Genomic DNA, 10,525 nt, shown 5'->3' on the forward strand with positions numbered 1-10,525 from the left:
GGAACACCACAGTGGCTGGGAGGTAGAGGGAACCTACCCTCTACCCTGACTCCTGCCCTCCTCCTGGGGACCCCCAAGATGCCCAGCCCCTCTGCTCAGCAAGGTTATAGCCCCGGGTCACATTCACACATTCAGAGCTCCCACTGCTGCCAAGCAGGTTCTAGGAGCAGAGGTCCCAAGTGAATGTTTACAGGTCACATCCCTGCCCCACGTGATGCTGCACCAGCGGTGATGCGAATGACCTGGCGAGGCTGCCAGTTCCCTGAGCAGGGGGGTTGGAGAGGAGGTGTGTTCTGGGCTCCAGGGTGGAGAAACAGGACCCTGGACAGAGGAGGGGCGGCCACCCTGGGTGAAGACAAGGGAACAAGTGCTAGCCGCTGGCAGAGTGGGCGATCCCGGTGGAATCACCTGCCTCTCTGTGGGCTCTCACCGTGCGCCAGGCCGACCCAGGGGCCGGACCAACGGGATCGCCCGCCTCCACCCCCCAGCAACCCGCCCGGAGGCACCGTATGCTCCTACCTACTGCTGAAGCCCCAGGCCGGTGGGTGGAGGACCCAGGATCCTAGCAGAGGTCCGTCGTCCCCCCGAGCCTGGACTGCAGCCGCTGCCCACCCCAGGGAGTAGCAGGGCCCAAGATCACAGCAGTCGGCCCCTGACACAGCAGCCACAATACTCAGTGCAGACCACCAGGCGTGGTTCCAAGAAGACAGCAGAACCTTCTGGCAAGTCAATGGGAGGACGGTGTGGGTGAAAGGTTGCCACCCAGATCCGGGGTCTGCAACTTTCAAAAGAAAGTGTTTCCCTCCAATTTCCAAAAATAATTGGAAGCATCATTCTTAAAATTCTAACTCCTCAGCCTAAGACTTGAAAGCCAGCCCAGGATAAGACAGTGAAGCCAGAGTGAGAGGCACACTGCCTGGGAGATCATGCCTGAGGAAGGTTAGAGCAGCGGGGCACAGATGTGCTTTGAGCAGCCCAGCAGCCAGAGCAAAAAGGGCAAGGTGAGGGCTCCATGGCTCTCCCTGTGGTGGAGGGCAGCAAGAGACCCTGTGTCCCAGAAGGGACTGCCCAGACGCGTCTCAGGGGCAACGAGCAGATGTCCTGATGTCTCCCAACCCCCAGCCCAGAGGCTTCTTGATGCAGGAAGTCTTCCCTCTCCAAATGCTCTGCCCTAGCACTGGACCCAGCACTGGGTGGTCAGCAGACAAATTATATGATCAACCCTGGTTCACATGAAACAGCAGAGGACCTGCTGTGGCCATTTGTGACCAAGCTTCTCCCTGGGAACAGCATATTTAATTGGAAGAGAAAATGTGTGATTTGGCAGAAAAAGTCAGACCTGGGGCCAGATCCCAGTGCTCACATCTCCTGGCTATGATGGACACGGCGGTCATCTCCCCACCATCCCTTCCGTCCACCTCAAGTTGGTCCACCATAGTGTTCCTGGCCTTGTTCTTAGAATCCATTCAAGGTAATCCCACCCTCTGGTCACAGGGATTGGTTCAGGAAGCACATGCCTAGGCCAATCAATACAGGGTACTCTCTGGTTCAGAAGTGGGCACATGACCTTACTGGACCAACAGGCCATTCAGGGAGGCTTCTTGGGGCTTGAGGCAGGTTCATTCTTCCATGAGAGCTCTGGGAAACCGGTGGCCTCTCTCCTTCTCAGCGGCCAGGGAGACTGAAAAGGCAGGAGGTGCATCAGCCATGCTGCCACCACTGAGGTAGCTAGTCTGAGGGCTAGATCAAACCTTGAGCCCCTGGATCAAACCTTACCTGAAGCTCAATTTATTTCTGGACCTTCCAGTTACATGAACCATTTTTGAAATTTTTGCAGTCTAAGCCTGTTGAAGCCAGGCCTTCTGTGGCTATCACGTGGAGTTCTAATAACATGCTGGCTTATAGTCTTGGGCATGTCCCTTCCCCTATATAGGCCCCAGGGTCCTCTTCCATCCACTGACCTCACGGAACTACAGGGAGGATGAAATGGTGCAGTGAATGTGAAAGGGCTTTGGGAGTCGAGAGCCTTGTGCCCCCGTAAGGGGGAGGCCGTTCACCGAATAGTGAGCCTCCCTCTTGCTCAGCGAGCTCTGGCCTCACAGCCCCGTCCAGTCCTGTGACCCTTGAAGCTTCTTTTAATTTTTTTTATTTTTTATTTTTTTTCGGTACGCGGGCCTCTCACTGTTGTGGCCTCTCTCGTTGCGGAGCACAGGCTCCGGACACGCAGGCTCAGCGGCCACGGCTCAGGGGCGCAGCCGCTCCGCGGCATGTGGGATCTTCCCGGAATGGGGCACGAACCCGCGTCCCCTGCATCGGCAGGCAGACTCTCAACCACTGCGCCACCAGGGAAGCCCTGAAGCTTTTTTTATTGCCCAGCCTTTGCCCAGGCTGTCCCCTCTGCCTGGAGCGCCCTCCCCCAAAGTTCACATGACTGGCTCCTCACTCTTCCAACCTCAAGCACCACCTCCTCCGAGAGGCCCTCATGACCAGCCTGTTTGAAATGGGGTTGTGTCCTTATTCATTTTCTTCATAGTACTTACGGCTGTTTTGCTTTTGTTTTAAAATCACATTTGTTCCTTTACTAGGTTACTTACGTGGGGTCTTTCTCCCCTAGGTCAGTGCTTCTCAAACTAGTGGTGATAAAGGACCGTCTTTTTTTATTTCCAATCTGTCACAGACCAATACTTTCATAAACTACATTTCTAGAAAAATTTCTACTTAAAGAATATACTAGGGCTTCCCTGGTGGCGCAGTGGTTGGGAGTCCGCCTGCTGATGCAGGGGACATGGGTTCGTGCCCCAGTCCGGGAGGATCCCACATGCCGCGGAGCGGCTGGGCCCATGAGCCATGGCAGCTGAGCCTGCGCGTCCGGAGCCTGTGCTCCACAATGGAAGAGGCCACAGCAGTGCGAGGCCCGCGTACCACAAAAAAAAAAAAGAATATACTAAATATAAACCCCAAATTCTTATTATTACACTTTACAGTCATAAAACTACTCTGACAACTTGTTGTAAAAGTTTCTAAATGGTTACTCCCCATTTCTGCTGCTTTCGGGCGAGGTGCGTGCTTGGTCCCCACAGGACAATGGCACCGTGGTTACGAATCCGCCTGCCAATGAAGGGGACACGGGTTCGAGCCCCGGTCCAGGAAGATCCCACATGCCGCGGAGCAACTAAGCCCGTGCGCCACAACTACTGAGCCTGGGCACCATAATTACTGAAGCCCACGCCTAGAGCCTATGCTCTGCAACGAGAAGCCACCACAATGAGAAGCCCACGCACCACAACAAAGAGTAGCCCCCACTCGTCACAATTAGAAAAAGCCCACGCACAGCAACGAAGACCCAACACAGCCAAAAATAAATTTTAAAAAAACAAAAAAAAAACACTAGCTTCCCTGTCCCCGGGGTGGGATGGCAGTGAGGCATGCCCCACGCCGTCTCCCAGGGTCTCCAGAGGGACCTCCAGTCGCCCACAGGCCTAACCAGCTGTACGTCACGCCCTTTATTGGCTTCTTTCCTTTCTCTGTCTCACTTCCTCCGTCCCCTACCTGTGTTTCCAAGTGTCACCTCCCAAATAAACCACTGCACTCAAATCTACGTCTCGGGACTGCTTCTGGGGCAACCCAAACAATACACAACGTAGGATACATGATCCCTACTGTTGCTATTGCTGCTACCCCATCAGGATTCACATGCCTAAGGATTACAGCGTAACCATCGCGCGTCTCTATAAAATTGGAGAGATGAGTCCACAGGAGGAAAGGAATCTGCAGCAGGGCTGGGGTTCTTATGGGGCCACCGGCAGGGGAGAGGGAAGCTGAGGACCCCTCTTGGAGAGCCTGAGCCCCTCTCCTCCAGAGCTACGCATTTCCTGTCACCGGTTCTCCTGCAAACCAAGCAAGACTTTGGAGAAACCATTTCTGCCCACCACCAGAAAGCTATAAATAACTCCTGGATTAGGAGAAAGGAAGAAAAGCTCTGATTCCATCTGCACTCCAGTGAGAATGCATCCTCCCAGCCCGCCCCACCTCACCTGCACACCTGGAATCCAAACCCCCAACAAGAGGAAACCCGGGCCTTTGGTCTACAGCTCAGAGGAGGAAACCACTGGGGTCCCCCATGCGGCGGCTCTGCCTGGCCGCTGGCCTCCCGCGGTAGACAGGACCCTGCCAGGGCTTGTCACCTACAGAGGGAGATGCACCCAGGAGGGAAGCCGGGTCACTGATGGCCATTCCGGCCCAGCCAATTCTCTCAGCCCCACAAGGGGAGGCGGGGCAGGAGGCACGCCCTTCTCCACAGAGCCAGCATGGATGGCCAGCAGGAAAGCAGCAGTCTGGGGACTGTGCCTGTGGTGTTCCCACCCCGGCATCCCTTTCCCTGTCACATCCCCTCCCCCACCCACCCTGTGCGCCAACTCCTGGTGTCCCTTCCCCTCTGCTCTGCTACCCGTTGCCCTTCCCTCTGCCTCTCCACCTATCCCCCACCCCAGATCCCGATGCCCCTCTGTCATGGAAAACAGGAAGCCTGCTGAACTTGGAATCAGACACACGGGAACCAAATCCCAGCGGCATCCCGGAGAAGCCGGGACCTGGGGTCCTGACCTGCAGGATGGGAGCGCTAATGCCCACCACAGGGTAGTGGCCGGGCCCCAGAGGGCCACCACCCCCGCTATCCCGGGTCCTTTCCCTCCCACATCCACTCCTGGCCTGGCCAACCCGCCCCCGCGGCCTTTCCCACTTACCCCCCTTCACTCATTATCCCCTTGGGACAAAGTGGACCTCCCGCACCACCGCTGACGCGTCTGGCCCCCCGGGCGGCCCCGGGGGTCTAGCTGGCACCAGATGCCCGTCCAGGTGTGTCCGGCAAAGAGCCTCGGGGCGAGAGAAGCAGAGGCACTCTTTATTCATTTTCTCGGGGACCGTGCTAACCCAGCCTGGGGGCGCCCCCGCCGGGGGAGGCGGCCTTAGGTCCCACGGGCCCCTGCAAGGCGCTGCCGGCGGTGGGCGCGGGCAGGAGGGGCGCGAGGCCCGGCCGGGGGCCGCCACCCGTGCGCGCATAGCTCAGCGCCAGCTGCTCCAGGCGCCGCTTGCGCACCGCCGCCTGCGCCGTGTTGTGCAGGGGCCGCAGCAGCGCCGGGGGCGGCGCGTCGGGGCCCCGCAGCAGGAAGTCGAAGCCCGTGCGGTCGTGCGGGTCGTAGAAGAGCGGCCCGCGGGCCGGGTCGGTCCCCGGTGACCAGGCGAAAGGAAAAGGCAGCGTGAAGTCCTCCGTGAGCACGCGGATGGCGAAGTCGTCCTCCTTGCCCAGCGCGCAGTAGGCGCGTCCGATGCCGCGGAAGTGTGCCTCCCAGAGCTGTGCATCCCCGCAGTAGATGTCCGGGAACGGGGGCTCCGGGGTCGCGGCGGGACCTGCGGGAAGGGGTCACGGAGCGGCCGGGATACGCGACCACCGGAAACTGTTGGGGTGGCGAGGAAAGAGAAGAAGGGAGAACCCGCCACCTGGCTGAACCGTGAAGACCAAGAGAGGCCACGTGGAGGCTGAGAGGGGCGGGGGAGGCGCATCCCCAGGGACAGCACCAAGGAGCTAGGAGGGGCAGAAAGGCCCTAAGGGTGTAGAGTATGGCTACTAAATACTATTTGGATGGAAAGTTCCAGAAGGAGAGGAGTCCGGATAGTTTGGCGGGACCACACAGGGCCTGCTGTGGACATGGGTTCATCCCCAGACAGTGGACTGGGGCAGGGGTGACCTGGTGGCTCTTGGTTGAAAGTCGATCCTGGGCCCCTGCAGAGGATGGACCGTGGCGGCCCAGCTGGAGGTCGGGGCAGATCCAGGATGAACTAGGACAAGGACAGGATGAGCACTCAGCAGGGCGGACACTACGGGGCCAATGCAAGGCCTTGCGCATGGAGGTGGGGAGGAGTCCTGCCTGGGTGCAGCGACCCTGGGACGCAGCGGGCAGAGCACCTTCACCCGGGAGAGGGGTCAGGTTGGAAGCTGGGCTGGTCTGTGCCTGCTGGACAGCACCCACCCCCACCCCAGGAGCACGTCCCAAGAGAAATGGGAACATCTCTGATCTCTGTGACTCACACGAGGATTCCCAGGCTGCGGGGGTCTGGTGAAATCTCGGGGTCCGCTCTCAGAGAATCACGTGTGTATAGACACAGCACTGTGCCCTGGTTTGGGGTCCCTGCACCCCTGAAGCCCATCCATGGCCCCAGGCAGCAGCCCAAGCTGCTGTTCCACACCCACACCTTGTCTGGGCTGCTGAGCCAGCTCTGGGCCCCTCGTTCAGGAGACCTTTCCTTCCTTCCTTCCTTCCTCCCTTCAGCAAAGCCTTAGCTCTGGGTGTACTGAACTGAACGAAGCAGCCATGGGCCCTCTCTGGGTATAGACAAGCCTCAGGGGACACAGGACAGACCGGGCAGCTCCCCGGGGACAGGCAGGACTGGGGGGCCTTGGAGGAGGCGATGAAAGAACCTCTGACCATGAATTCTCAGGTCCTCCTCCCAGCACCCCAGCGAGGGGGTGACAGTACTCAGGCCGTTTTACTGGTGAGGATGCAGACCCAGAGAAGACACACACTGAACGGACTCGCAACCCCAGAGGGTGACGTGATCACCCACCTGGCTCAGGAGCCTCTGGACAGTGATTCTCCTCCATTCACACAAGTACCCTGGGACACCTACTGTGTGCCAGGCTCCACTATAGCTGCGAACAACACACACTCAGCTTCTTCCGCGCCAGGGCCAGGAGCCGGCAGACCTGGGTCAGAGGTCCTACCTTCCACCTGGGAGAGCCTGGACTAGTTTTTTAACTTCCTTGAGCCTCAGTTTCCCCTTCTGAAAAATGGAAACAACAAGCCTGATCTGCCGCCCTCGCAGATGAGGCCATGACGAACCTCTTTGTCACTGCAAAGTGCTTTCGCGGCTCAGTCCCACAGGCAACACCAAAGCAGCTGCTCCCAGAGCCGCAGACACAGGCGGGAGAGGTGGTGGGCTGGCTCTGGGCAGGGTGTGAGGCCAGAGGGGCCGGCTTGGGGCCCATAGCACTCAGCACCTTGGGCAGATCCAAGGCAGCCTTGCAGGAGCCTCAGATTCTGATGGGCAGAATGGCGGTGCCCCCATCCCAGGCAGCCTGCCCTGTCCACCAGGACACCTCCTCCCTGAAGACCTCCAGGGTGAGCAACTGGAGGCACAGCACTGCCCTGGTGTCCAAAGCACTGGCCTGGCCTCACACTCAGTACCAGCAGGTGGGTGGACTGTCGGGAGGGGCTATGGGGTGTTGCTGTGGGCTGGAGGCGAGAAAAGCTGTGGAGAAGAGGGGAACTGTGGATGGGCCTCCAGGAGAGGAGAGGAGTGGGCCCCGGGGCACAGGAGAGGAGTGACACCCTTGACTTGCACTTAGCCAGGTGAGTCTGGTGGCTGTGGTGCAGACAGGTGAGGGGTAGGGGCAGCAGCACAGAGACCGTGAGGCAGCCAGGACAGTGATCCAGGGCAGAGGGGCTGGGGGCCCAGCCAGGGTGGCGGAGAGAAGTGATCAGATTCTGACTGTGCCTTGAAGGTGGAACCCACAGGATCTGCTGATGGAGGGGCTGGTGCTGGGGGGGGAGTGGAGAAAAGGGAAGACACTGAGGTTTCTGGCCGGAGCAACTGGAGGAAGGAAGCCCCATTTACTGAGAGGGGAGCAGCCTGGGGATGGGGAATCAAGAGTCTAATTTAGAACAGGTGATACCTTCAGACAGGCTGGGGAAGAGGTGCAGAGGACAGTTAGCTAGAGTCTGGAGTTGAGGCAGGGTGGGGCTCCAGGCTGGAGATAGACAGACCCCGAGGAGATGATATTGAAAGGCACAGGGAATTCCCTGGCAGTCCAGTGGTTAGGACTCTGCGCTCTCACTGCCGGGGGCCCGGGTTCAGTCCCTGGTCAGGGAACTAAGATCCCACAAGCCGCGCAAAAAAAAAAAAAAAAAAAAAAAAGCCACAGAATTGGATGAGATCGTGAGAAGAAAGAGAAGAGGCCTGAGAAGTCAGCCTGGGCCCTACCCTCACCAGGTCAGGGAGAAGAGGTAGAGCCGGCAGTGATGCTGGGAGCGCGAGGGGTTCTGGGAGCCAAACAAGGAGGAGGGAAGGTCCTAAGCCATGCGCCGCCCATGCGTCACGTCCAGCGGGACCAGAGAACTGACCTCGGGTTCAGCAGTGTGGAGGTCATCCCTGACCCCAACCAGAGCTGCTGTAGCAAAGTGCTGGAGCTGAGGGACTGGGTCCAGTGGGTTCCAGAGCAAATGGGAGGGAACGACTGGGAGACAGCGAGTATAAGTAATCTTTTCCAGGAGTTTTGCTAAAAATGGGGAGCAGGGAAATAGGGCGGTAGCTAAAAGGGAAGTGGGGTCAGGAGACAGGATATATAACCGCATGATTTTATGTCGATGGGAAAGATCTCATGAAGAGAGAAAATGTCAGGATGCAGAAGAGGAGGGTGGAGAGGTGCCGGGGTCATGGCCATGGGCAGGAGGCAAGGCTGGGACAAGCGGAAAGCTGGCCTTGGCTGGGAGAGGGGTGGGTGGTGCAGGACGCAGCCGAGGGCACAGGTGCGGTTGGGTGCGCCCGAGGTGCCGGGAGCCTGTGGGAATCTTCTTTCTCTGTGAAAGAGTGAGAGAAAGGCCAGCAACTGAATGTGAGGAGGGGGAGAGGGATGGGGGCTGTGGAGGGAGGTGCAAGGTGGTTTCTAGGAGAGAGGAGGGACTGGACGGGAGGAGGGAAGCAGTGGGACCCGCAGCTCTTCACGGAGGTCCCCCTGCAGCTTGCAGTCAGGAATTTAAAGAGAGCGTTAGCGTGGTTGAGTTTATCCCCAGCTCGGCGGCTCAGCTGTACGGGTGCAGGCGAGGAGTAGGCGGAGAGCTGGGGGGCGGGGGGTGGGGCTGGTACCATCAAACGAGAGAGGGCCCAGGGAAGGAGGGTGTGTGTGAGGGTGTGATGATCATGGCAGAGCTGGATGAGCAGGGTGGGGGGAGCAGGACAGGCGGGAGGAGGCAGGAAACAGGCTAGAAACATTGGACTGCGGTTCCGCCCACAGAGTGCTGAGGTCCTGGTCCTGAGATCGGGGTCAGGACCCGGCTGCAGTCTGGATGCTGACAAGGCCAAGGACATGACCAGGGTTGTAGGTGGCTGGGTGGGGGGACTGAAGGGCCAGGAGAAGGAGGAGATCACCAATGTGATGACAGCAGAGATGGAGAGAGGGTCAGTGGCCAGAGTCCAAACTTCAAGGGGTGGAGGAGGATGACCCTGGGTGGGCGTGGATGGCTGCCCTCCCCAGCGCGTAGTGGGTGTGTGCCTCTGAGCACCTGGGACCAGCACTGGGATTTTAGGGAGGGGGCGGAGGAGGGGGGCCAGAGAATGAACAGGAAGGGACCCTGAGGAGTGAGGAGGACCCTGGCCCACCTCCAGGCTCGGGGTCCAAGGGCTGCAGGACAGCAGGAAGAACCATCAGGGGATGAGGTCTCTGCCCCCACCCTGGCCCTGCCCTGGTCAGCGACCCTGGAGGAGCCACTCCCCAGGAAGAGGGGGCGGAGCCACTGCCGCCTCTCCCACCTTCTCAGAGCCCCAGCTGCCGTTGGCACCCCCTTCTCCTCCATCGCTCCCCCCACCACGCGTCTCACCTGGAGTGGCTACAGGACGAGGGGGCAGACCTGCCAGGCTGGGGTCCCCGGAACCGGGGGAAGCCATGTCAGCAGCCTGGGAACCGGGGGAAGCCATGTCGGCAGCCTGGGGGTCAGGCTTGTTTACCTGTGGCTGCCCGGGAGACTGGGGGCGGGCCGTCTGGGGAGGCAGAGAACCCTGCGTTTAAAGGAGCCCCACCTGGAAGTGGGCTGGGTCTGGGAGGGGGAGGGTCAGCAGGCACAGGGCCCCCTCCCCCACACTCCCACAGCTTAGCTGACCCTGCTCAGGAGTCGGGACCCCACCCCGGCAGTCAGAGACCTCCGTCCCCACCCCACCGACCCGCCAAGGTTAATCGGCCCCAGGAATCCCTCCCTGCTTGTTCTGAACCTCAGAGCCCCACGAGGGACCGGACGATCTCCAGCTCTCCTCCGAAAGCCCTTGTGAGTACGTTCTACGTTCACTAACAAAACGACAGAGGCAGCACAGGGAATGAAGAGAATGCCCCTGTATGCCCCAAGCTGGCAAGAGAGGACGGCACAGTGCCCTCCCGTCCACCCTCCTGTGTGGGCCCGCGGCACGATGGCCAGGGTGCTCCCCGGCATGAGCACGAGCCCCGAGGACCGGTTCTGGGTCCCACGTCCACCAGGGAGGCCCGGGTCCTGAGTGCCGTTGGGGGTCCTGAGAAGCAACGGCCCGGAGCCCATCAGCCCCCATACAGGGCTGATACCCTGCCCAGCCAGGCCCTAGGCTGGGACTCAGAGGAGGCCCAGGAGGCTGAGGACCCGGTCCTCAAGGCGCTGGTGGGCGGAAGCACAGCCAGCCCTCGGGCCTCAAAGGCAGCCGTGGGCCAGTGATGCCTGTGTTTCACAGGACC

General features: G+C 59.8%; 1 protein-coding gene across 1 annotated transcript; it reads right to left on the minus strand.

The window, feature by feature from the left end:
• Positions 1-4,924: 4,924 nt before the first annotated feature.
• C17H8orf90 (chromosome 17 C8orf90 homolog) lies at positions 4,925-10,064 on the minus strand. The gene is made up of 2 exons (XM_089898581.1): positions 9,651-10,064; positions 4,925-5,406 (listed from the first exon to the last, which is right to left on the minus strand). Exons 1-2 carry the CDS (start codon positions 9,745-9,747, stop codon positions 4,925-4,927), a joined length of 579 nt encoding a protein of 192 aa, XP_089754707.1. The 5' UTR covers positions 9,748-10,064.
• Between the last annotated feature and the right edge of the window lie 461 nt (positions 10,065-10,525).

This window comes from Delphinapterus leucas, chromosome 17 (genome assembly GCF_059928025.1).
Source record: "Delphinapterus leucas isolate spDelLeu-1000000601 "Yukka" chromosome 17, BTC_Dleu_Yukka2, whole genome shotgun sequence".
Classification (NCBI taxonomy): domain Eukaryota; kingdom Metazoa; phylum Chordata; class Mammalia; order Artiodactyla; family Monodontidae; genus Delphinapterus; species Delphinapterus leucas.

What these genes read in the sequence shown, in the direction of transcription:
- C17H8orf90 (XM_089898581.1), bottom strand. Translation starts at nt 9,747, where the DNA reads ATGGCTTCCCCCGGTTCCCAGGCTGCTGACATGGCTTCCCCCGGTTCC. An exon ending in TCGTCCTGTAGCCACTCCAG is followed by an intron (nt 5,407 to 9,650) that starts GTGAGACGCGTG and finishes CCCTTCCCGCAG; the next exon opens with GTCCCGCCGCGACCCCGGAG.